The sequence below is a fragment of the Zootermopsis nevadensis genome, unplaced genomic scaffold (genome assembly GCF_977971745.1).
Source record: "Zootermopsis nevadensis isolate Lab colony 2312 unplaced genomic scaffold, Znev_1.0 Znev_ptg000002l, whole genome shotgun sequence".
NCBI classification, from domain to species: Eukaryota; Metazoa; Arthropoda; class Insecta; order Blattodea; family Termopsidae; genus Zootermopsis; species Zootermopsis nevadensis.
Genome location: NW_028259134.1, coordinates 9968526 through 9996042, shown reverse-complemented (window position 1 = coordinate 9996042; position 27517 = coordinate 9968526). Strand labels below are relative to the sequence as shown.

Genomic DNA, 27517 nt, shown 5'->3' with positions numbered 1-27517 from the left:
GACGAGGGATCGGCCTGTCGCAAGGCCTCTAACTATACACAGGACAGCACAACACAGAAAAACATTCATGGCTTGAGTGGGATTTGAACCCACAGTCCCCGCGACCAAGCAGCACAAGGCCCACGCCTCAGACCGTGTGGCCACTGCGGACCCCGCAAAAGTTTAATCAAAAGGATAAAAATGTGCTTGCAGTAAACCAAAGAAAAATGAAAAAGAAATCGCAGCAGCAAAAATTACTGTTCATGTTAGAATTGTTACAAATTCTGTAATAGACACTGATATACACTATGTGCAAGAAATGTGTATTTGCTCATTTATGTAACATACAGAAATATGTGCAAAATGGAAAATATTTCTTAGTCCCATTGAATAACAAGGTCTCAACACACAGTCCTGGATTTTGTAAAGATTTTGCTAGATTTTAAGCAGTCAAATTTTGATTCAAATCCAAAGAAAACAAACTGTGGATAATGAGAGTGAATTCTCTCAACACAAATACTGAGGGGCATACCTCATAATTAAGTTTGTCCCTGTTGTTGAAGAGCATAAGAACACACATCTGGTACGTTGAAACTTGGATGATGTGTTTACGAGGTCCATTATTTCGCTGTGATGATACCGACACCACGTTCGTTGAAGAGCTTGCCCCATCTTTGCCTTCACCTTCTTCTTTACGTGGTCCATAAAAGACAGCATTCAAGTCTGAGGAACCTAACTGAGGCTGAAGTGTTAACTGTCGACCAGTGTGTTTTGCAAGGTAGAATCTGTTTGAGAAAATTTACAAAACTTAACTTTGGTTCTCAATGTTGGTCTTCTGAGTTGTAATACCATGTGGACTGAAGGTGGGGGAAGTATGTTCCTCTGAAATATCAGTATTTACTTACAAGCCAAAATGGTGTCACATGCTAGAAGTTCAACATCATCAGAATCTAAAATCTTACTAACTTGTGGTCACTTAATATAACAATAAATGTATACTTGTAGCATTCTAGCTGTTCATGCAGCTCACTACAAATATTGCCACAAATAGCCATGAAATAAAACACATCCACAAACTACACTTTATATTCATAAACAATTGTATCATAGTTTTCTAACAAATCACTCACTATATAAAAATGTGCATATGAACACAGATACTTACCCATTCTTCATCACAGATCAGACATACCTAAGATTTTTATGTATATATATATATATATATATATATAAATATAACATCAAGCTGTGAGACTGAGTTTGCATATTAACAGGCCTGACCTACTGCCAAGGAGTATGAACAATTAAAGTAAACAGCATCAGTGGAAATATCATATCAATTATTCGCATACATTCCTCTATTTCATATTACATACATAAAGAAAAATTGAAAAGAAAAGAAAAATAATTTATGTTTACCAGCCTATGACAAATAAGATAAGTAAATCACTGATTCCCATGATTAGATGCAGGACGCTTAACCCTCAAGGACTCGCGTTGTGAGAGCAGCACCACATTTTCAGTAAGAGTCTGATAACTCTTTCTAGGAATTGTTTTCTCTCCTGTAACTCTCTCTATGTTAAGAGGAAAACCCCTTACATGGATATTTCAAAGGAAATATTTCTAGCTATGACTATAGACCCACTTTGTTCAGTTTACTTTTAGAATTCCAATAATGCGGCGGCCCGCTCACATGTGAGTGTTTGTGTTCCAAAGTCAACTTTTTTTAAGTTTGGGTTAATTTCTTCTTTATTGGTCATGTTTACCAATAATGGCTTCTAAAACAAGATCTTCTGATCCAAATGTTTGGTTGAAGTGGTTATTAGAAGAAGAAGAATGTGAAAGAGAACAGTCACTAATTTCATCAAAAACATCTATAACAATTTCTCTCAAGTGTTCTTCTTCACGGTTTCAAGGCAATGGCAAAGCAACCATACTATAACCACGTGTTATCATGCAGCAGATCAAAAAATAACTCTCATCTGACTATTTACTCTACTATGACACACTGGAATCTGATGCGAAGAATGTAAACTTCAAGACCTACAAAAACAATATTTAATGAACTGGAGCAGTAATATAACATTCAAACTGTACTAAAATGTGAAAATTCAAGCTCCAAAACATTAGAGTGGTCACATTTTTAATCTGGTCCCCTACACCATAATATTACAGCGGCTGCACTACACGTGTTAATAAGCAAACCACTGTCCAGCTGAATTCACTTACCTCCTAAATGCTTCAAATGCATTACGAGGAGCAGTAGGAATACTGCATTTTGGTGTGGCACTTTGTGTTGGCCAGAAACCTGTTGTAAGGACTCGAACACTTAAATCGACACCATGCATATTTGTCTGAAAACATGATCCAACATTTCTTAGAGCATCATACAAATCATTTCAAACGAACACAACAAGTATGTACTTTGCTTTAACTCAGTCTTTAATATCACAGAAGCAAAATGAAAGTACAAGAGCTAGTAAGGGATGTTGTATTAAAAAATAATCTAATAATTCTCTTCTGGGGCAAAACATTTTTACTAAGCTGTCATATTCTTTTGTCACAACAAACGACAAAATATTTCAATGCATATTTAAATCTTAGGTCAGGATCATGTCCTATGGCAGTCTTTGATATTAGCAGTGCTCAACTGCTTAACCTTCAGGTTATGCTACCTTACTCTCTTTAGGTCTTGCTTTAGATTTTCTAAAAATAAACAGAATGGCAACAGTTTTTTGAATGAATAGTAACAAGATTTTCCCTTTTTTTATAATTTCATCATGAATCTCATACTGATCTGTCATAGCTATTCCCAGCTACTCACATTATGAAACAACTTAAAAGAAAGTTATATACTTAGAAATAAACATTCAGAGTTTTCCTTTCCGATGACATAAACCGGATACATGTTTGACAATTAGTTTCCGAGATATAAATTTTTTATTTTGGATACCTTTCATCCGGACACTCTGTATATAGTTATACTAAATCATAACATCAGAAAATCATTTATAATTGTTTATTTTTTCTGGTAACCGTGGAACATAAAACTATGTTACTGTAGTGGCAGTAAAAATAAATTTGATGACCATTTATCTAGCCCACATCCATACACGAAATTCATTATTTCTTGAAGATAATTAATGGAGCAGAAAATATTAAAATGGTGCAGTGTGTAGCCATGCGTGACACTATAAAACAAAGCATTAAAAGGACATGGAAATCAACATGTATCCTAGAATTATCATACAGTACAGATGAATGACAGGCAAAGGTTTAAGTTACATATTAGTGTCAAATGTCATGGACTGCAGGAGGCTGACAAACTCAGCTTTTCATGGTACAATTTTAAAAATTAAAGAATCAATTTTCTTCTAAAGTTTAACACAACTAAGTACTTAAAATAACTGTAATGGGCAAACATTTTCCCTTAATAATGTATTCCAAAATCATTATTCCATACTTTCCTGTACTTTATATGCTATCTGCCATTGGTCCAAATTCTATTTCTTGGGGAGCTACAGAATTTGATTAATGTCTATTATCAAAGTAGAAACTTTGTATTCCTGATGACTACAAGATCATTAAATCTCCTATATTCTAAGAATGTTTATTTTCAGATTCTGAGACATAATTATAAATTCTGTATTGACATCTTATCTTAAGATTGCTGTCTTCTGGACGGTTATGCCGCATAGATGTGTAACTTGCGGCACTGATGGTGGAGGCAGTAAGGACCTCTGAAATGTTGATAAAATTCTACCAGATGAAGATTTCTGTCTTCTGGGTTGTTGCGTTCTGTAGTCTGGTCAATGTTAACCAACATTTCAGAGGTCATACTGCCTCCTGCGATCGCCCTGATGATAGAGGCAGTATGACCTCTGAAACGTTGGTTAACATCGACCAGACTACACAGCACAACAACCCAGAAGACAGAAATATTCATACTCACCGCTGTGAAAACCTCAAATCTTACAAAATTCTACCAGACTGCACAGTGCAACAACCCACCCAGAAGACAGTCTTCCTCAGACTCACCACTCAACACATCTTTTATTCATGAAATTCTATTCCTTCTATGAGTAAATAAAATATAATTTATTAATTACAGACTTACCCCTGATGTCTGAAGGTGAACTTTGAATTCTTCCATTATAGTATTAGATACTGTCATGTCCTTGAACATGCCTTCTAACTTTGAAGTGAACTGGCAACCACACTCAGTCTACAAATACAACTTGAAGTAATGTTTTTGACAAGAACATCACAAAATTGCAAGAACAAAATTCAAATACAAAAACAGAAATTAAGGATTAGATTAGTCTGCATCTCAGTTACATGACTCACAATCAAAATGTAATATATATACTTATTTATAGCACATAACAGACTGCTTATTTCAGCAAGATTATGACATCCTGTGCAAAACATCTTTAAACCTGACAACAAATGTTTAAACCTTTGTGGTTCACTTCCAATTAGTAAGGAACATTTTATTAAGTACTAAAATTATAGACTTTGGCATTCAAGTACAAGGACAGTTAATATTTGATTCAGTGTTCATGTGTTTCGATTTCTCCATTTTAAGCCAATCCATCCTAAAAAATTCCATCCTGTACGGATAGGACAAATATGTAAGTGTAGGGGAAAATACCAAGAAAACTGTTCAATATAAAAATGAAAGTGACTGACATGCCACAATCAAACCTATGGATCAAATTTGAACTGACACAGTACTTGCAGCTATGAATTGCCAACCCACTTGAACTTCAAACATAGATATAAAAATGGTCCCAATTTATACAAACAGGATTCCACAGCCCTAGTGCACCCCACACACCTTTCAAAACATGTTCAACATGGCATTATGAATTATATTGAAAAAAGTTGGACCATGAACAAAGCATAGCATTTTTGTTCTGACACCTTACTAAGGTTTCTATGGGACCCACAATTTGAAAGCAGCCACACAAATTAATATATCAGCTTTGAAGAAGTGCTGTACTCTGAGTCAAAACTAATATATTATTTGAAAATCATGGAATATTTTGTATTACATCTTAGATAATAGAAAACCTTTTCACTATAACAGTCAGTCTCTGATAGAATGCTCTCAAAATACAATCTAGAACTTCCCTCAATTTTATTAGTACATAAAATAACTGTTTCTTATAAAAAAAACTGTATCATAATGCAGACTTCTTACTTCCACATACTGAATACTCTCCAATAAAAATGAGAATCCAATAAAATAATTATATAGCTACCCTACCATTAACGCTTCAGTAAAGAAAATAAATACCATAAAAATAATGCATGTCTCTCAAGTAAAATTGTGTAAGTTATGAGAATTTGAGTCATAACTAATACTGGTACATACTTGTTCTTACTACTACAATAATAATAATAATAATACTGACCGCTTCACACAAGAATTAAATTTTAAAGAAAAAGATAATTTCTTAAGAACCTCTACAGAACAGAATTAAAGAAAACTTTACTCTCATAGATACAGTTACAGTGAAATACCACCTCTATGTTTCTCAAAAATGATTTGGAAATAAGACTTTACCTTCAGCTTAGAGATCATGTTCTTTTCACTGTCATCACTCACAGACTTATTGAGTAATAACCTCTTGGCTAAATGCTGTTTATAATAGCGCTCAAATACATCCTTCTCTTGCAGGAATCTAAACAGTACCATAGTCTTGTCCAGCACCAACTCAATTTCCGTTTCTGTCATCTATGCCAGAGAAAGAAAGAGAATAAACAGAACTGAATAAAATAATATACAGCAGTAAAAATAGGTTAATGTCAGAATTCAGCATTTAATTTCTCAGACCACAGATTCAGATATGTACGAGGCGCGTCCACAAAGTAAGTTTCCCACTCGTCCCACAGCTAGCAAACCTTATATTGCGCGAAGCGACTGTGCGTACGTGATAGAGCAATGACGTAGCATGGCGCATGCACTAACGGTACTTCCCGCGTTCTCATAGTAGCATCGTTGCAGCTGTTGAAGATGGAGGTTCTTATTCCAGCTCCCGCCAACTGTGAAGTGCGGTCAGTGATAAAGTTTTTGAATGCACAGAGCATAGCGCCGATCGAAATTCATCGTCAGCTGTGCCGGATCTATGGGCCTAACGTCATGAGCAAGCAGATGGTGCGTCGCTGGTGCAGACAATTTTCAGCAGGCCATTCAGAACAAGCGGCGCGGGATGCTTAGTGCCGGTATTGTCTTCCTGCACGATAACGCTAGGCCGCACACGGCTCGACAGACAGCAAGTCTCCTGCAGGAGTTCAGCTGGGAGGTGTTTAATCATTGACCCTACAGCCCGGACCTCGCTCCCAGTGATTTCCATCTTTTCCTACACCTCAAGAAATTCCTGTCTGGTCAGCGTCAGCGTTTTGAGAATGACAGAGGCGGAGATGGTTGTCACACAGTGGTTCCAATCCCAGGCGGCAGACTTCTACGACACAGGTATTCAAAAGTTGGTCCCACGGTATGACAAATGTCTCAATTCCGGTGGCGAATATGTTGAAAAATAGCTGGACACTTGCTGTATCTGTTGCTATAAATATTTTCATGAAATTGTGTTTTGTTTCTGTAAACGGCCCCAGGGAAACTTACTTTGTGGACGAGCCTCGTATGATATCTTTATGATAAACTGGTGTAGAACAATAAATATGCTGAAGACTTCGTCTAAAATCCATTTTATGGCATTCATGGTATGGTACAGATATTGAAAATATTACCATATTATTTCTTAAGGAAAGAAAGTATGTTTGCAAGATCACCATGCTGTCTTTGTCCTTGTGTCCCTGGTTTAAACTTCTGAATAATTTGCTAGATTATCATAAAACCTGGTACAAATGGTATGCTAATGGACGACACCTCATAACCCCATATTTTTAATTTCCTACACTTGGTAATAACAACATGGCAGATGTGCTGACTTGTAAGGACACAGTGACACTAGCACTATTTAATGTATGGCCCTGAAATTATGCATGGTAATAGATCATTGAAAAATATACAATTTTCTTCATACAATTTTTCTGTAGAATATAATAAACAACATGGTAACCATGCAAACATACTTTTTTATCTTCCAAGTTTCACAGCAATAATTGATAAACCATTGTAGCTAGGCATGTGAAATTTATTGTGAAGACAGATCATAAACATACCTCCAAATTCTACATGAAATGTGGTTTGTAAGTTAACAAACACAAACAAGGTGATGGTGCGATACTTGGGGGTTATATATGGCAAATTTAACAAAGAAACTGTATATAAAAATAAGTTACAAAAATATAACAGACCCTAATAATAGTAGCAATATTCTGTAACACATTTACATTTGCAAGCAATAATAAGAAAAATGTGCCCTGAGTGGGATTCAATTGCATGACAATATGAATATGAGCCCAGAACTCTGAAGTGTTGGTAAACTTCTACCACACTGCATGGTGCTACAACCTAGAAGACAGCTATCATCACAGTGAGAAGTGCAGACTCACACAGAAACCAGAGGTATATGACAAATGAAGACAGCAATCTGATTTAAAATAACACTGCTAAAATACTAAAACATCATATATGTGTATGTGTAATAAATCAGGGCTAAATATCTAGTTGCAGCTTCTATAATATCATGCTGTAACAACAATAAAATTTAAGTTACAAGAATGATACATGTCTAGTTCTTAAACGTAGATTAGTAATAAAAAGATCACTTACCCCTTTTACTCCTTTTTTCAGTTTGTCATCTATGAAGAGAGATAGGTACTCTGGTGACTTCGGATTCAAGTTGAGAAAATGTTCAAAATCTGATGCAATCATCTGCTTGAAGATTTTATCATTGTTGAAAGAATTATGGAGGAAATGGTCAAACCTATCTTTAAGGTCAAGTAGATTCTGCAATGAAAATTCCTTATTAACCTTTCTTAAAATGATAAAACATGAGCATATTTGGTTTCACTGTTCTTTCAATACTTCTGTTTTCACATGCAGTCTAGATGAGAAATACTGAAAGTAATAAGACCATAATATCTACAAAACATCAATCCCCAAAACAAATGGGCATCCAATGCTGATAATTAAAAAAACTAACAAGCATCGGAAGTAAAACTCTTAACTGGAAAACATAGTTAAAGGACAAGATGTGTTAAGAAACCTACCTGAACGAAATTGATGGCATTTGTTCCTCCCTCTTCTTCTTGAACAAGAGCTTTGCCCTGCTCTCTCAGGTACTGACTTACACAATCAGCCATTGTTTTAAGACCTTCTTCTACTCTACTAAATAGCTTGTACATACATGCTAGGTCTTCAGTCTTCTGATTTTTCAGCATGTGGACAACACCAGAGTTCTCCATCTAAAAATAAAAATTTGCTTCAAATTGGTGCTCTGCAGAATTTTTACCATAAACCTATAAGTAATTAAACCACACATACCTCCACAATCGTTTTCATATGTTTCTTTATTAGTTCTTCTTCGACAACCTCTACAATCCGTGATTCTGTTGATACATCTAGATAATGTTTAGCTCTCTCTGCTTCTTCATTTATCCGAGCTTCTACTTTCTTAATGTACACAGATGCACTGTTTTCTGCAAGGAACTTCTGGCTTTCTAACTGAAGAAGAAAATTATGTACATAAAAATTCTGAAGACACAAACATCAGAAAGGAAGAATGATTAAGCAATAACACAAGCTAAAATTAGAAATATTCTAATAAAATGTAAACAGAAGGTGGTTTTGCTGGCAGAGTCATATACAGGTTTGACACACACTAGTTTTTTAATACAATCTTGGTTAAGAGTGGACGACAATAACAGATACTTTCTACGAAGACCTACATATGTTTTTTATATGTGGAAGTGAAATTAAAATCCCTGAATTGGGAATCCATGTGATGATATCATCCAGCAAGAGAAGTTCCAGACACCCCACACAGGTCACTGAGCCTACACAAATGAGATCACTGGCACCATTTGGCAAGGTCAGAGGTCATGTTCTGACAGAACAGCTTCCCATAAGTACTTATAACACAGTATTCACAAATAGCCATCTCCCATTACTTCATCATTTACAAAAGTACCATTAACAGAAAGGACAATTAAGAGGAGATGAGTAATTTCCACTTTCTTACTCATACTGTATTTTACCACAATGAATCATACTTCCTCTACTTGCAATGTATTCTACCAAGTTTCCATCATCTTACTCTGTAGAATTCTGCAGACTGTTGAAGGAATGGTCTCTCAAAGTCCTCTTCATAAACCGTTCTACTGTTGATCCCCAGAACCATGAGCATTTGACAGGCATTTTTAATGGCAATTCTGTCCACCACCTCACCTTTCCTCTCCCTCATCACCATGTCTAACAATGTTTCACGAAGATGATCTCTGATGCAGCCATATCGAACCACCTGAAAGTTAACCATCCACAGTCAGCTGTTAAAGACATCTAAGTTAATATAAATTATGTTCCTCCAGGTTACAAAGTATTTGTAGTAGTAAGAATAAAACAATGGCAAACCTGTTTCCTACATTATTTCTTCTAGATAGTGCATATAATTCAAGAAAAAATGTTTCATAAAATAAATTTACCTAAGTTCCAATGTAATTTATTTCTCAAATTATGCTCAGGTCTCCCAAGCAGTTTCTCCCTTTGAGGTTTACCAAATAAAATTTTATATACATTTAATTTGAGCTATAGGTCCCATCTCAAACCCCTTAATCTTAATAGCCCATGCAATATGATGAAGAATTATAAAGCTCTCTTCTGCACTTTGTTCTCAGATATCCTCGATCTACATTTTCTCGTAGGATCAGCTATGAATTTTCATACCCAGGAAACATAACTATCTTTAGGGTTTTACAGCGATGGCCATATGTTGCAACTGGATGGTCTATGCGGCATAATAAACAATTTGTCAGAGTGAAGATATGTATTGATGACACTGTCATGTTCCTTTGTAATAGAAATGTTTATATACTAAACCTCTACTCTTATGTTATGCTTTCTACACCATCCAATTGTACCTATCCCTGTAGAAAGTACCTGAGTACCTGACATCTGCCACATCTCCAAGTGATTTATTAACCACCTTTATATTAAGCCTTCATTACTGGAGTTTAATAGTTTTTGTGATATTTATGGTAATTTTTCACAAAAAATTGATATCATTGCAACAATTTTTTCAACTGTGGTCTTCTGGTGTCACAACCCATAAAACCATGATCAACAATAAAAGCAACCTTATATCCCAGCACATGACACAATTCTTTTTATCTCTAAAACACATTACTTACCTGATCCTTGAAAGCGGTGAGCCCAAGGTTATAGACATTTGGTACGTCATTCTGTTGAACATACACACGATCCATGTACATTAATATGTCACGGATCATCACCATGGATGTCTGGTGGTCATTCCATGCTTGGTTTAATGTCTGGAGAAAGTTGTTATGTAAAGCCTTCAGGACATCGTCCCTAACCTAAATTAAGTAAAAACAACAAATGTACATTATATAAAGAAGTTATGTTTTTTATTTTCATCATAAGTATGTACAACACTTGCATTCTCAAGAGTTCCCTATGTTAATATGATAACAACCAATCTTACCTTATTCTCTAAGATCCATTTTAATGTTATCCTTGCATCTATGAATCACTACATTCAGAGATAATAATTTTCCCACCTATAGTGCAAATCACCAGAGTATCAAATGGTTCCAATATCCAAATCCAAGATGTCTTAGATACCAAGTCAGAATTTAGCCAATTACATGCACCAAAAGTATGCAGGGTCTTTGCTGAAGGTCAAACCTGGAGACCCTTATCTAAAAATCTTAATTTCATTTATGATCTAATAGAGTATGACCTGAATGACAAAAGTTGGTATACACATATAAAGCTGTCATGTTGCCTAAAACTGGTGTCCCAAAAAGATGTATACACATTCAAGAATCCATTGTTCCATCCATTCACAAGCCACCTGGAGATGAGGACATGTGATATCAACAAGACAGGGCACCCTCACATTACCATCACGATGTCAGGGCCTGTCTTTACAACACAATTCCCAACCAATGGAGAAGATGCATAGAATTTGTTTAGTACTCCCTTGATCACCAGATCAAATCCCACCTGACTTGTTCTTGTGGGGTTACTTGAAGGGTGTGATGTACAGCACAAAGTCAGAAACACTTCAAGAGCTCTGGTAAGAAATTGAATAGTCTTGCACAGCCATCCCAGCATGAAGCTAACAGTGGTCATTTTAAACACCTACACTAGATTTGCTAATTCACTAAGTGACAATGATGACATATGTAATAGTGTAGGTTATTAAAATTACTTTATTTCATTCACTGAATGTATGTGTACATCTTTTTGAGACACTGTATTTAACTAATTTACTGGGCAGAGTACTACAAGCACATAATTTTAAACATTACATTTGCACAAGACATGTTTAAAATAGCATAAATACCAAGGAATTTTTGAAGTTTGGAAGTGCATAGACTTGTACCATCACCAATGAAATAATAAAAAAATAAAACTGCTTTGTTACTTTCATTTACTCATGAGCTTGGTCCAACTTAAGTCACATTACAAGTTAATTTGCAATGTAAAGTACCAAGGGAAGACCACAATGATCTTTGTGTTAGTAATTCTCTAATACAAAAAATCTGTTTATACAGGGATGGCCATAAGTCATGATAACATGGTCTACAAGACAAAATAAAATGTTCACCATGATGAAAAAAATAAAGACACTCTATATGATGATGGATATGTGCATCATCAGGTGAATATGATGAGTGGGCAAGAAACTGTTGGAAGTAGGAGGCAGAAGAGTGTCGCATGACATGCTGTAGTAGTCCAGATTTCAGATCTGCAGAGGATTTTCCTTTTATGAGTGTGCTATAACAAACACGTTTTACACAGAAGTAATGACCTTCTATTATGTTTTAACATGTTCTAATATTGTCCATGGTAAATACAAGTCCATTCACCATCAAGGAGCATTGTGTGTGGGGTCACAATAATAAAAAGAACTTTGTCTTGTGTTTTAATAAAGCAGATCTGAGACCAATTTATGTAAATTTTAGAAAAATATCCCTAACTGGTTTTGTGTTAAATGTGAAATTAAGTGGAAGATAAAAATAGCAGATGTAAGTGCTCATTTGGAGGTGTCAGTACTTCAATCGTCCAGAAAATCCATTAAGAAATAATATGTAGATTTCCAGATTTTGAGAACCTCCATGAGACATCTGATGAGGAATGACGCCTAACACAAGTATTAACCCACAATGATAATGACATGAATGTGTGGCAACAGGCATGTGCAGTTTTATTGTATACCTTCCCAACCTTGGCATCCTGCCACAACAATATGCTCACTGATGAATGAGTGGTATATCTCAGCACAAGGTCTCAAGATGTTAATATCTGGGGTAAACAAAATCCACATCTCTTTGAACAAGTAGCATAGCATTCACCTCCTTTTATAATGAGACGAGTTACCAGTGAACTGATTACTAAACCATACTTCTTTCCTGATGTCTTTTACTGTGACTGGTGAAAGTTATCAGGAACTATTGTCTGTCCGACTAATTCCAGAACTTGATTATGTGGGTCTTCTAACCAGTGTAGGTTTGCAACAAGATGGGACACCAGCCATTATGCTGCTAGCATGCACACTTTCCTGAACAGCAGATTTCCACTGTGGATTAGATAATGTGGCCCTCTCATCTGGCCTCCTTGAAGTCCTGATCTGACCATGTGTGACAACTAGATGTGGTCTTTTTTTAAATAACACAAAGCACACTGTTTCTGAGTTAGAAGGGATAAATTCATTGTATCTTCTACACTATTAAACCAGTAAAGATCCAACAGGCCTAGCAGTTCAATTGGTGATGAATGTGATTATGTGTTGATAATGATGGTAACTATAGCAACTGGTTATGTGGCTGTGTGCTATGGCGAGTGGTATGACATTTGATTATTCTATAACGTGCACTGATATCATATGTTCCTTTGTAACAAAAATGTTTGCATACTAAACCCCTACACTTGTTATGCTTTCTACAACAAGTAATCATGACTTTTGGCCATCTCTACACATTTCCTTACTGGATACAATCAACAGGACATTGTTATCACTGTGTAACATGGCTGCAAATTTATATACAGTGATGTCAGTCATATTACGAGCATAAACACTTATGAAGCATCTCACCTTTAACTCTAGGTGTTGCGTCACAACCTCCTTCAAACCTTTATACAGACGTTCACCATGCTTATGAAGAACCATAGTATATGCATTTCTATACAATTCCTCAAAACTTAGACCTGAGTTGTTCTTCTTCTGTATTTCCTGTATTGCATTTCTTAATAAAGCCCAAATGCTCTCCACATACTTCTCATCCATTGTCATCTATAAGAAAGAAAAAGGCAACTTTATCCAATACAGTAAAACATGACTTAATTCTTCAACAACCTATTGAAATTTTTATTATTTCACACAATGTCTTTTAAATGCATTTACCTTGATGTCAACACAGCTATTTATGAAAATTTAATTTAAACATTATATTTTGGTATATTAGAATTGCAACTACTATTTGAATTTGAACAGACTTCTGCTGTTTAAAGTATAGCTAAGTATTACAAATACCCTGAAGAAAACGTTTTGTTGTTACTTCTTTCATTAGTGCAAGTGTTAAAGCATTCACTAATGACATAGCGCAATTTAGTAATTTAGGGTTCCATTCGTAATACTAGTAGAAGTCTTTCCATCATGCCATCATACAAATTTCAGAGGTGAAATTGCAATGAGTTATCAGTTTCTATTCTCACATATAAACATGTTGTGCAGCCACACTGTTATTTTCCAAAGATGGCTGTCTTCTATTGATGCTTCAACTCACATGACATTCAGACTTTTTCTGTTGATCAGAGAAAGTACAAACGTCCTGAACACTAATCTAATGTACCACCTACTTGCCCACTAACTGTAATGTTTTGCTTGCAAACTTCACAGAATGATGTTATGTTCCTCCTTGTCGGTTGCAGTCAATAATATATGATATTTTTTTCTTAGATTACTTAAGGTTACAGTTTCATGAATTTCAAGCTGGTAGGGATGCAGTGTTTTGATACAATGTCACCCCCTCCCCTAAAATGCAATTATGTAAAATTAACAGATATTCACCCTCTCACAGCAAAACAAATCTGTTTTACAAGCAATGACTGTTAAGAATTAATTACATTAAATTCTGTCTCAGACCGCGTGGCTACGGCGCGGGACCTCATTATTTAATACCTCTAATTTTTTTACGTTTTCTGTACTGCCTCATATATTCTGCATTACGGACTCTTTTAGCTTCAATGTCATCCATCTTGTTATCTCTACATAGTATGACGCAACGCACAAACGCAGCAGTAGCGTGAAGTGCGATGCGCCTTTATCCCTTACCCCAAACTTTGTTCAATTGTAAGAGACCACGATGTCCACCCACAATGACCAATTTAATCAAAACTAAAATGGAGAGGGTGAAGGGCAGTATCACAGATTTCTTAATAATTCTTATGTAATATAAGCACCTGTGGTATTCTGAAACGTTTTTAACAGCACAATATTATCTACTCTACGAAGCACTTCTTCTACAAGCGATTCACAGCAGAGCTCTTTCAGCAATAACGAAATCGGATTCTTGATGGCAGTAATGAAACACAACAATGCCGAATAAACAGATGACGTTTCTTATCTAACATAACAATGCACGCAAGCTGACCATTGTTGTCGGTCCATATTTACACATTGTTGATAAGGATCTTACACGTTTTCCTAAAGCTGTTTTTGCCGAATAACCCTTCCGTATAGACGTATTTATGTCAATATTTACGTCAAAAGAAGAAAAGCCTAATTCTCTTACACGAGTTCACAAATGCAGATGAAATCATTAAATGTAATTAACATTAATAATAAATAGGAATCCCTTACCTCAAACTTTGTTCAATTGTAAGAGACCACGATGGCCACCCACAATGATTAATTTAATCAAAACTAAAATGGAGAGAGTTGAGGGCAGTATCACAGATTTCTTAATAATTCTTATGTAAGATAAGTACTTGTGATATTCTAAAACGTTTTTAACAGCACAATATTATCTACTCTACGAAGCACTTCTTATACAAGCGATTCACAGCTCAGCTCTTTCAGCAATAACGAAAGCGGATTGTTGACGGCAGTAATGTAACACAACAATGCCGAATAAACAGATGACAACAATTAGTTTCCATGGCCTCCTCAGAGGAGAATTGAGGAGGCCATGGACCGAATACGGCCATAGAAGAAGAAGAAGAAGAAGAAGAAGGAGGAGGTAAAGGAGAAACCCACAAATACACAATGCAGGGTTATTAATCGTGAAAGCAGGTGGTACACATACTTACCACCAGACTCTTAAGGGTTCTAACTGTTTCATCAAGATTTTCGGCTACTAAACATGCCTTGTTGTTTTAAGCATTCGAATTTCTAATTGTTTACTGGAATATTCAATTGCAATCAATTTTTGCCGTACATAACAAAAGTCAGTCTAACATAATTTGAAATTGTGTTAGAAAGAAAGAAACTAGCTTCATTTTCTTGCAAGTGTTCGTAAGTATTAAAAACCACATGTAAGTAAGATTTGAGGTTTTCACAGCTGTGAGTATGAAGATTTCTGTCTTCTGAGTTGTTGCGCTGTGTAGTCTGGTCGATGAATCGCCCTGATGACGGAGGCAGTATGACCTCTGAAACATTGGTTAACATCGACCAGACTACACAGCGCAACAACCCAGAAGACAGAAATCTTCAAACACATGTAAATATGTTGATAAATAATAATAACAATAAAATAAGAAAAAACCTTTACCTATCCCGTCGTTCAAGGAAAGGAAACTAGATGTTCCCCAGCAATAAACAATCGAATTAATAACAAAATTCAGAAAATGTAAGGCACTATTCTTCAGTAACACAATAGCACAAAAGTACTTTGTAAAGACGCACTTCTTCTACAAGCTATTCACAGCTGACTTCTCTTCAGACTACGAAAAGTTGATTGTTGACGACAATACATACTAAAGAAATACAACAATGTCAACGAAAACTATGACGTAATAATTTTAATTGTTATGCCAGAAGAAGAAGTAATTTATAAAATCAAAAAATCGGGGTGTGGCTGTCGGGGACACGGCCGTGGGTTTTACGTGAATACGTCTGCGTGAGCGGGTAATATTTTCTTTGGGATATGGGAATGAAATGAAAGTAACGAAATGGATACATGGCTTTTATTTAGCATAACAAATATACAGAGTCTTAGCTAGTAATCGATGACAATTTTGTTTATCATTGGTCTATGGTAAGAGAAGTAAGACACGAAACTCACGCGCCGCGTCGACTTTCCGACGTTCCCGAAGCCGTCTCACTCGTTCCGCCACGGACATGGCGGTACTGATCGATGGCTGATTAGACGCCCTTTCAGAAGAGATGCGTTGCTTGTATTTCCTCTGGGCTTGTCGGTGAGTATGGGCCGACATCAGAAAGTTTAAATTTTTCACGACTTATTGTTGATTTGTCACCAACAAATATATTGCAAAGTTCACGTTTATGGCTGAAATCGACAGATCTAGACGAGATCTTTCGTTTGGCACCAAAATCAGCGCGCTAGCACATAGGAGTCGCGATATATACTGCCCGGAAATTTTCGCCCACGCCAAAAATGGCCGCCAGTCGCCGCGGGCCCCCACCCGCGCCTCGCGTATGCGCGGCACCATCTCGAGGTCATGCTCGCATCGTAGTCGTATACCCGATCGAACGAGACCACATTTATTTCAATCGTGTTATTAATTACGAAGTTATAGTGTCGGAATGGATCACCCTGCAAACGTTACATCGCCGTTTCCGTCCTGGTACCCGATATGTCGGTCTGATTTTAAAGACGTATTCGCGTCAAAACATTTACTTACATTGACAGACACGCAAGTAGTTCATATAAAAGCTGACCATTCTAGTTCGATATTTACATTGTTGGTAATTGAAAATATTACAAAGAGAATTACCCTATGTTATAATTAATATCAAAAGTGTTCTCTATAATAAGGAAATAAATTTAAAAATAATGAGAAGAGGCACGAAGAAAAAATTGCAATTTCGTGAACGAAAAAGTTGACAGTGGAACCACGGTTCCGGAGAATTTGACGTAAATGCGTCTCTGTATTTAAATTATATTTACGTCTCTGTAATGTAATGAAATGTCATCCATCTTGTTACGAAAGCAGCTTGTTAACGGCAGTAATGTAACGCAGCAATGCCTAGTAAACAGATGACGTTTCCTAGGTAACATAACAATGCATGCAAGCTGACCATTATTGGCGATCCATATTTACAAATTGTTGATATTGACAATGGTCAGCTTGCATGCATTATGTTACCTAGGAAACGTCATCTGTTTACTCGGTATTGTTGTGTAACATTACTGCAGTCAACAATCCACTTTCGTTATTGCGGCAAGAGCAGAGATGTGAATCGCTTATAGAAGAAGTGCGTCGTGGACTATTTTAAGTGTTTTAACCCTCCATTCGGGGGGGGGGGAGGTTAGTTTAGTTTCTTACATAGGATTTTAAAACGCAACCAACCAACCCCCCGAAGGGGGGGGGGGGTTGGTTGCTTTTTAAACACTTGACCAACCCCCCCGACTCTATAGAGAAAGCGCTCCGAAAGGAGCGCGTTGCTCTAGTGAATTAAATACACAGACGTATTTACATCAAATTCTCCGGAACCGTGGTTCCACTGTCAACTTTTTGCCGAATGACCCTTCCGCATAGACGTATTTACGTCAAAACCTGCGTGCTCTTACCCTGGCGTGATTTTTTCTTAAGGCTCATAACAGAACACACCATATTTCACTGCTGTAACTGAGTGCTGATTTTGAGGTAATATTGCGTAAACGCAATTTCGTATCAATTGTCATGTATGCCAAAATGTCTTATAATAACACCATCTTATTATATTTATATAATTTGATATCTGTATCCTTTTTGTGGTATGAAAATGTATTTCCTAAGTATGTAAAATTAAAAACTTGCCCTACTATTTTCCTGCATACTGTATATTACGTTCGTGGAATTGTGAGGTAAGGCACTTAATGAAAGCTGTTATTGTATCGCTGCATAAATCTGTCCCGTTAATGAGTGTATGTAATGTGCCCCACCAGTGAAGTCTGTGCACTTCTTGTTCAGTGAATGTTAATATAGTAATTATTTATTGAACCGATATCCACATTTTCTCCAACCTATACTGGGAACGACCCGTTCTTCAAGTGCCTGAGCACTGCGGGTCCAAACTTTTCGTTGGCTTGATATATAGACATTCGGCAGGACTCCTTGGACGAGGGATCGGCCCGTCGCAAGGCTTCTACCTCTACACAGGACAACACAACACAGAAAAACGCGGACAGACATCCATGGCTTGAGTGGATTCGAACCCACGGTCCCAGCGACCAAGCGGCACAAGGCCCACGCCTCAGACCGCGCGGCCACTGCGGACCCCCCAACCTACACAGGAGTCTGCACATTCCAGCAGTTTTATTCAAATGGTAGCATTACTATTGCGCATGTTAAATATCTAATAATTACTCCATTCTAACAGTTATACTGTTTTATCGACCAACTCTGCATACAACTTAATTCAATTCTTGTGTACAAACAGTTTATTGTAAATCATGCCATAGATATTTAGTAAATTATATTACTCTTATTCATGTGGAATGCAGAGGCCACCGAACTTGTTACCGTTTTAAATTTTACTCTTGTTCTCGCATTCAGCTACATACTAAATTTTTAGGACCTTCCACTGAATGCCACATGTATTGCTATAAAACATATTGGTCCAACTTTTTTGTTCTCTTGAGCCAAAAATAATTCAAAGAATCTTCTCTTGGCATTAATTTTAAAAAACAGGCAGTTTTTGTTATCTGCAACAGTACTCACTCATAATCGACAAATTACTTCAGTATAGTTTAATACAAATTGTATTCAAATGTGAACATTTCATTGTAGAGTCACATATTATTTTAAGACTTCTCCTGTATCTGACACAGTTGTTGTTTTGAAAACTTGCATTTTACAATAAGGTTTCAAAGTCTGGCGCTGTGTGGCATTCTTTGCGACGCTACAGAGTGAAGCAGATGCCTCGATTTACGTACTAGGAGAGTGGGGGAACTCCCGACCGTTTACACCTGACTATGATCCCTAACTGTATTCTATAAACCCTCGCCGTGTAGACGTAGAATAAAGATCCTTGATATGTAACTTACATAAGTAATTACTCTGTAAGTCCAATTATGAGGTATTAAAATATGCTATGTGACAAACTATGCAGTAAAATACTCCCTGGGCATTCTTTACAATAAAAACGACAATGATAACTCTGTGACTAACAAAACCTATCATATAAACCCCTAGATACAACGCTAAAAATTACATTACATATTATTATTTTTAAGGTTACCAGCGTTAATTTTACTGTACTGAAAGACAATAAACAAATAATTTTTTATCTGTTATACACACAAATAATTCTTAGAATTTTTTAAACCCAGTGTTCACTGAGTCCAGGGTTCGAAGATTATGGACAAAATTGTGTGCAACAAAAGAAGTGCTGTACAAAAGAAAAAGCTCAGGTAAAAAGAACTTGGTGCATGTTTAGAAATAAAGTGTGAAGTGTCATAACAACAGTTCACATACCAACAAAAATTACAATCCTAGAAGATAACTATTGTTAAAAAGAAACTTCTATATAATCCTGACATTATTCTATTATGTGACTGAGAGTATAATTATAAAAGAGATCTTAGGGAAATACAGTTTGTGGGTGTTAGATGGATTCATCTGGCTCAGGTAAGGGCCTGGTGGCAGGGTGAATGTGGTAATGAACATTTAAATTCTATAAAATCTTGGAATGTTCTTGAATACTTGAGCGTACTATTAGCTCCTCAAGAAAGACTCTCTTCATGGAGTCATAAGGATTTTAACATAATAAAATTGCTTATGCAAAACTTGATTATGTGCTGAGGTAGAGAGCTTTACTTAAGTACATAACCTGAGGATATTGAGGCACTGCAAAAAGATTAAGTGAGCCAGTGTAGTTTGACCCAAAAAATAATTCAAGAACCTTAATCTTAAAAAGGTTCTTGAAGACTAGAGTCTGGTGATAGGTTCTGTTGTATGTGTTGTAATGTCAGAAAGAGTAACTCAACTCCATGCAGTGAGTTAGGTGCAATGTTTCTGAAAGTTACTGATAATAAAACATTGTGGCCTGACAACCACTGCAGTATCATGGTAATTAAGAAATGCTTTAGGAGAAACTTAAACTGCAAAGGTTAAACATTTTATCATGTTCATTCATAGGATATTTAATGAGTAGAGTTTATATACATTCCATAGATACTTCTTAACACTCAACCAAAGGATGTAGAACATGTCATTTCATACAATATACATGAACTTCAGAACTTTCAACACAAGTACAAGAACGTATTTCACATATCAATGCACATAAACCTCAGAATTTTAAATAGAAATACAAAACTTGCTTTACATACAGATTATAGATATACATAAAGCTTAAAAATTTTCAGCAGAGATGAAATCATCTACAGAATAGAAGGAGTGAGTGAAGAGCTAATCTTTCAATGCAGGCTTGAATACCTTTATATCATAATTCAGACTTTTAATTCTTGGTGGAAGATTATTAAATAACTTGATACCTGTATAGTACACTCTTTTTTGATATTTAGTAAGGTTAGCATTTGGCACATAGAGATCATGTTTACATCTTGTATTTAAATTATGCACATCTGTATTTCTTTTAAATTTATCCAAGTTTTCCACCACAAATGATAGCAAGCAGAGTATAAATTCACTTGCAAGTGGAAGTATATTAAATTTACGAAATATTTTCTACAAGGTACCGTACTTTGACACCTGCCATTATTCTAATTATTTTCTTTTGCATGTAAAAAACTTTATTACTGTCTGTTGAATTTCCCAAAAAGATTAATCCATATGACACTACAAAGTGGAAGTAAGCAAAGTAAACTAGCTTTAAAGAATCTATTGTCATGAGTGGTACAACTGTTCTCATGGCAAAGCATGCATAGCTTAATTTGGGAATAAAATATTCAATGTGTTTCTTCCAATTTAAGGTATTGTCAACTTGTAAGCCAAGGAATTTGTTTGTTTCAACTTCCACAATTAATGTTTCTTCAAAACCTATATTTAACCTAGGATATGTCTTGTGCTTCGTAACAAATTTTATGAAGTTTGTTTTTTCAAAATTATGTTGGCAAAGACATCATTCATGATACTTTCAAGGTAGATCAATTCTGGGTGTGTAATAATGATACTTATATCATCAGCAAAAAGAATAGGTTTGGACATAGAGTTTATAGTTGCCCACAGGTCATTGATATATATGAGGAAAAGAAAGGGTCCAAGAACTGAACCTTGTGGCACTCCGTGATTTACGATACCCCATTCTGAATAGGTATTATGATTGGTATGGGGGCTTTTAATTTATACTTGCTGCCTTCTATTATTTAGGTAGGATTTAAACCATTGTCCTGCTATATCTCGAATTCCATAAAACATCGTTTCATTAGTAATATTTCATGGTTTACACAATCAAATGCCTTGGCTAGGTCACAAGATATTCTACCCATATTCATTTTATTGTTAAGTGCACATACAATTTCATTAGTGAAACTAAATAGAGCCTCTTCTGTTGAGATTTTTTTTTCTAAATCCAAATTGTTCCTCTACAAGGATGTTGTTTGAGTTTAAGAAATTATTTACTCTCTTGCACATAACATTCTCAAAAATTTTAGAAATAGGTCTGTAGTTAAAGATGCATGATTTTTCACCCTTTTTATATAGTGGTTTTACTTGTGAATGTTTAAGTCTTTCAGGAAACATTCCTACAGCCATTGAATGATTACAAAGATAACTTGATGGAATACTTATATAATCTATGCAAGATTTAATTCCATCATAACCACATGAATTTTTTGACTTGAGAGAAGTTATTATACTTTTAATTTCATTTGGTGTGGTAGGAATTAAAAGTATAATAACTTCTCTCAAGTCAAAAAAAAATTCATGTGGTTATGATGGAATTAAATCTTGCATAGATTATATAAGTATTCCATCAAGTTATCTTTGTAATCATTCAATGGCTGTAGGAATGTTTCCTGAAAGACTTTAATTTCATTTGGTGTGGTAGGAATCCTTCTCGAAGGTATCACCACCTTGTCGAAGGCAACCTGCCGGGTGAGGAGGCTTGCGTGCTCAAATGACCCTTAGGGCTATGCCGGCCTGAGCTTCGGCTCATGGTAGGGTCACCCAAGCCGGACAGGTCTAAGGAGATGCGCTAGACTAAGAGTGATACCCTGGTCCTCCAGGTTGGGGGTTGGGTGTAGGGCTAACAACCTTTCACCTTTAAAAAAATATGTGTTACGAAAAAATCAACCAAGCCTCGGATCAGGACGGACTCTTTGGCACGACCACGGCAATTGAAAAAGGACATGAGATTTGGTACTTGGAACATTAGGAGCCTCTATAGGGCTGGGGCACTGAAATCAGTGTGTAGGGAATTAGGGAATTATAAGTTAGACTTAGTGGCAGTGCAGGAAGTGCGATGGGAGGGGGAGGGCATGATCCCAGTGGACAATTTTACATTTTTCTATGGAAAGGGGAATGACAATCATCAGCTAGGGACGGGTTTTTTTGTTCATAGCAGAATTAGGGCAGCAGTTAAGAGAGTAGAATTTGTTAGTGACAGGTTGTCTTACGTAATTTTGGAAGGACGTTGGTGCGACATCATTGTCCTTAATGTTCATGCCCCAACTGAAGACAAAAGCGATGATATCAAGGATAGCTTTTATGAAGAATTGGAATCAGTATTTGATACATTTGGCAAGTATCACATGAAAATTCTGCTAGGAGATTTCAATGCAAAAATTGGGAGGGAGGATATCTTCAAACCCACAATAGGCAGCGAGAGTCTCCATGCACTTAGTAATGATAACGGTCTTAGAGCAGTAACCTTCGCTACGTCAAAAGATTTAATTGTAAAAAGTACAAAATTTCCACACCGTGATGTTCATAAATACACTTGGACTTCTCCAGATGGCAGAACACACAATCAAATAGATCATGTTTTAGTAGATAAGAGAAGGCAGACAAATGTAATTGATGTGAGATCATTCAGAGGAGCAGATTGCGACACTGATCATTATCTGGTGGTAGCAAAAGTGAGGGAGCGGCTTTCAGTAAGTAGACGAACTAAACAAAATTTTGACACAGAAAGATTTGATTTGAAAAAATTAAGTGAGGGAGAGGCAAAGGAACAATATCAAGTTGAAATTTCGAATAGGTTTCAAATTTTAGAGACAAATGAGGATAATGAAAGTGTGGACATCAACAGGGAGTGGGAAAATGTCAGAAACTGCATCAAAATTTCAGCAAAAGAGAAACTAGGATACTACAGGAGAAAGCAAAATAAACCGTGGTTTGATGAAGAATGTTCAAAATTAATAGATCGAAGGAAGCAAACAAAATTTCAATGGTTGCAGAACCCAAACAAAACAAATGCGGATAATCTATGTAACGTGAGACGTGAGGCTAGTAGAACCTTTAGGACTAAGAAAAGGGAATACCTGAAGGGCAAAATTGCTGAACTTGAGACAAATAATAAGGAAAAAAACATCAGAGACCTGTACAGAGGCATTAATAACTTTAAGAAAGGATATCAACCCCAGACCAATTTGGTAAAGGATGATAGTGGCAAGTTGCTTGCAGATCCAATAAAAATTGTGAATACTTGGAAAAATTTCTTTAGCGAGCTCTTAAATGTTCATGATACTGGTGATATTAGACAGATTAAAATGCATACAGCTGAACTGTTGGTGCCAGAACCTAGCTTAGATGAAGTGGAACTAGCCATTGGGAAGTTGAAAAGTTATAAATCTCCAGGAATTGACCAGATTCCGGCCGAATTAATTAAAGCAGGTGGCAAAGGGTTGCATATGAGGATCCATAAGCTTATTCAGTTAATTTGGGATAAGGAAGAGATGCCACAACAGTGGAAGGAATCCATAATTATTCCTATTCATAAGAAGGGGGACAAGACTGAGTGTGGTAATTACCGAGGAATATCGCTGCTATCAACCTCATACAAAATTCTATCCAACATTCTTTTGGCAAGGTTAACCCCATATGCGAATGAAATTATTGGGGATCATCAGTGTGGGTTCAGACGAAACAGATCAACGATTGATCAGATCTTTTGCATTCGTCAGATACTAGAGAAAAAATGGGAGTTCGGTGGGACCGTACATCAGTTATTTATAGATTTCAAAAAAGCCTATGACTCTGTGAAGAGAGAAGTGCTATATAATATTCTTATTGAATTTGGTATACCAAAGAAGCTAGTGGGTCTAATAAAAATGTGCTTAAATGAAACCTGTAGCAAAATTCGAGTAGGTAAATATGTATCTGAGACATTCCTCATCAAGAACGGTCTAAAACAAGGAGATGCTTTGTCTCCCTTGCTCTTTAACTTTGCGCTAGAATACGCCATCAGGAAGGTCCAAGGTAGGCAGGAGGGTTTGCAATTGAATGGGACACATCAGCTATTGGCATATGCTGATGATGTTAATTTATTGGGGGACGATATAAATACAATAAAGAGGAACGCAGAAGTTTTACTAGAGGCTGGTAGACAAGTGGGGCTGGAAGTAAATTCAGAAAAAACTAAGTACATGTTAGTATCTCGTCATCAGAAGACAGGCGGGCAAAATTATCTTAGGGTGGCTAATAAATCCTTTGAAAGGGTTACAAAGTTCAAATATTTGGGAACAACAATAACAAATCAAAATGATACTTGTGAGGAAGTTAGGAGGAGACTAAATTCCGGAAATGCTTGCTACTTCTCAATCCAAAATATTTTGTCTTCCCGTCTGATTTCTAAGAACCTGAAAATTAAAGTATACAAAACAATAATCTTGCCTGTTGTTTTGTATGGGTGCGAAACATGGTCTCTCACTCAGAGGGAGGAACACAGATTGCAGGTGTTTGAGAATCGGGTGTTGAGGAGGATATTTGGGCCTAAGAGGGAAGACGATGGGGCGTGGAGAAAACTGCACAATGACGAGCTTAAAAATCTGTACTGCTCCCCCAGTATTGTGAGGGTGATTAAGTCGAGAAGAGTGAGATGGGCGGGACATGTAGCGCGCATGGATGGGACAAGAGGTGTGCACCGGGTACTGGTTGGGAAACCTGAAGGGAAGAGACCGCTGGGGAGACCTAGACGTAGATGGGAGGATAATCTCAGGCGGGATCTATGGGAGATAGGAGTTGAAGGAAACTGGATTTTGTTGGCCCAGGACAGGGTCCGGTGGAGGGCTTTGGTTAATTCGGTGATGAACCTTCGGGTTCGGTAAGCCATCTAGTTAGTTAGTTAGTTAGTGGTAGGAATAAGATTAATATTCGGAAATGAATTAGGAATTGCCTTAGCCAAGAACTTCATTGCATCTTCGGTTTTTGGGGTTATGGTATCACTGCTGTTCATTCTTTCTACAATCGTTAAGAAGTATGTATTAAAATAGTTAGCTATAAGTTTAGGATCATTTACTCTGTCATTATTTATAATTATTGGTGGGCTTTCAATGTCTCTAGCTTGTTTGCCAGTTTCCTTTTTTACAATTTTCCAAACAGTTTTTATTTTATTTTCAGACTCTACTATCAATTTATTGTAATGCATGTGTTTAGATTCTTTAATGACTTGAGATAAAATTTTGCAATATTTTCTATAGTGTTGCTTCAGTAGTGGGTTATTACTGGACCTGCTATTTAGGTAAAGAGCTCGCTTATATTTGCATGATGTTTAGATGCCTTTAGTTATCCATACATTGGTTTCAGACAATTTTTTCTGTTCTAGTAGGAATTTTTTTTTAAATATGCTTAAAAAGATGTTTAGAAAGGAAATGAACTTTGAATCCATATCATCACCATTGAGTAATAACTTCCAATCTCACTACTGAGATGTTGTGTAAATTCATTTAAAGTGACTTCATTTATCACTCTAGTTACCTTCATATCATTGTGAAAGTTAGAAATAAGGTTTATGTTTTTTATAATAGCTGAGCATCATGATCAGATAGCCCATTTATTACCGGTTTAATGGAAATGTGTTCTAACCTGTAAATATCTACAAAAATATTATCAATGGCAGAGTTGGAGCTATTTTGAATTCTTGTGGGAAAACTAACTGTAGGTGTAAGACTAAATGCTGCTAAAAGAGAATTTAGACATTGCCTATGGGAGATACTCAATATTTATATCCCCACAGATGACAAATTCTGTTTTAGGTTTGTAAAGGTAGTCCATAATGCTGTGTAACGTGTTAATAAATATTTCAAAGTCACCTGTTGGTTCTCTGTATATTGCTAAAAAACATAATTTAAAAAAATTGTATCAAGTTGTACAGCATAACATTCTATGTCCTGGTCCTTGCAAAATTGCACTAGCTCTATCTGGCTAAATTTTTCCTGCAAAAACTACTTGCTGCTACTGTATCAACTGTGGTAGCTATTTTGTGAAAACCAAACATGAGAATAACTGTGTAGACTGAAATGAAATGGAAACTGTCATGGTATAATTCTGATAGGTTTTTAATAATCTAATGAAAATCAGAAACACCTTCTTGTCAAGCTATTCAAATACAAATCTATCAATGATACAGTTCTTGTCATATCAATGATGGGTTAATTACTATGCTGCATTCTCTTCAGCAATATATCAGACAAATATATGCCTCCTCCAGAAATTTGTATGTATTACTGCAATCCGTTTTGCTTTCAGTTTATCGACCTATATGAATAGTTAATACTGTAATTTAAAAAAACTACAAACATACATTTCAGTTAGTGTTATGTTTGGTCATATTTATGCTTCAGAGGACCAGGTTGGCAACAATGAGGATCATGCAGATAAACAAGGATACATAGAAGACATTGTTTTGTATGAACGTATGCAATAGCAGTGTACTAAAAACTCACCGGGAAAGCCCTGATTCGCATCTTCCCCTCCTTCTTCGGAAGCCCGCTTTTCATGATTTTGACTTTCTCCTTTCACTTTTCAACTGAACAATCTCTTCTTGTCATAAGGCTTTACACCACAATCATCTGTTCACGGTTCCCCAACTATACAGCCATGGAGTATTGGAGTACTAAATACTAAGAATCATGAACACCTTATTTATTAAATTTCGCCAAAACTCAATCAAAAAATGCCACAAATATATTATTTTATGGAATTTTCAACACAACGATCTGTGCACACTCAGAGACAGACGACAACCCGATAGATGTCGACACTACCAGTTTCTGTGTGAAAAATAGTTCCAATATTAAGTTGAATTTT

At 36.2% G+C, this 27517-nt stretch overlaps 1 protein-coding gene and 1 long non-coding RNA gene across 4 annotated transcripts in view; one reads left to right on the top strand and one right to left on the bottom strand.

Moving 5' to 3' along the window:
• Nucleotides 1-27472, bottom strand: part of Cul3 (cullin 3) — a 35025-nt gene extending 7553 nt beyond the window's left edge. The window contains exons 1-11 of one of the 3 annotated variants that reach the window (XM_087349175.1): nucleotides 27154-27472; nucleotides 13233-13430; nucleotides 10300-10485; nucleotides 9210-9413; nucleotides 8438-8617; nucleotides 8164-8358; nucleotides 7724-7900; nucleotides 5552-5722; nucleotides 4097-4204; nucleotides 2209-2333; nucleotides 512-764 (exon numbers count right to left, since the gene is read on the bottom strand). In XM_087349175.1, coding sequence (XP_087205301.1) covers nucleotides 512-764; nucleotides 2209-2333; nucleotides 4097-4204; nucleotides 5552-5722; nucleotides 7724-7900; nucleotides 8164-8358; nucleotides 8438-8617; nucleotides 9210-9413; nucleotides 10300-10485; nucleotides 13233-13430; nucleotides 27154-27207 — 1851 coding nt within the window. In that variant the 5' untranslated portion in view covers nucleotides 27208-27472. Of the gene's footprint in view, nucleotides 1-511; nucleotides 765-2208; nucleotides 2334-4096; nucleotides 4205-5551; nucleotides 5723-7723; nucleotides 7901-8163; nucleotides 8359-8437; nucleotides 8618-9209; nucleotides 9414-10299; nucleotides 10486-13232; nucleotides 13431-14999; nucleotides 15202-15909; nucleotides 16092-27153 lie in introns of those variants that run through there. The other 2 variants (XM_087349177.1, XM_087349179.1) reach the window with 2 other exon arrangements.
• On the top strand, nucleotides 17636-19410 carry LOC147875061 (uncharacterized). Its single transcript, XR_015535260.1, has 2 exons — nucleotides 17636-17968; nucleotides 18413-19410. It is a non-coding gene; the product is annotated as an uncharacterized LOC147875061 (long non-coding RNA).
• Nucleotides 27473-27517: the final 45 nt, after the last annotated feature.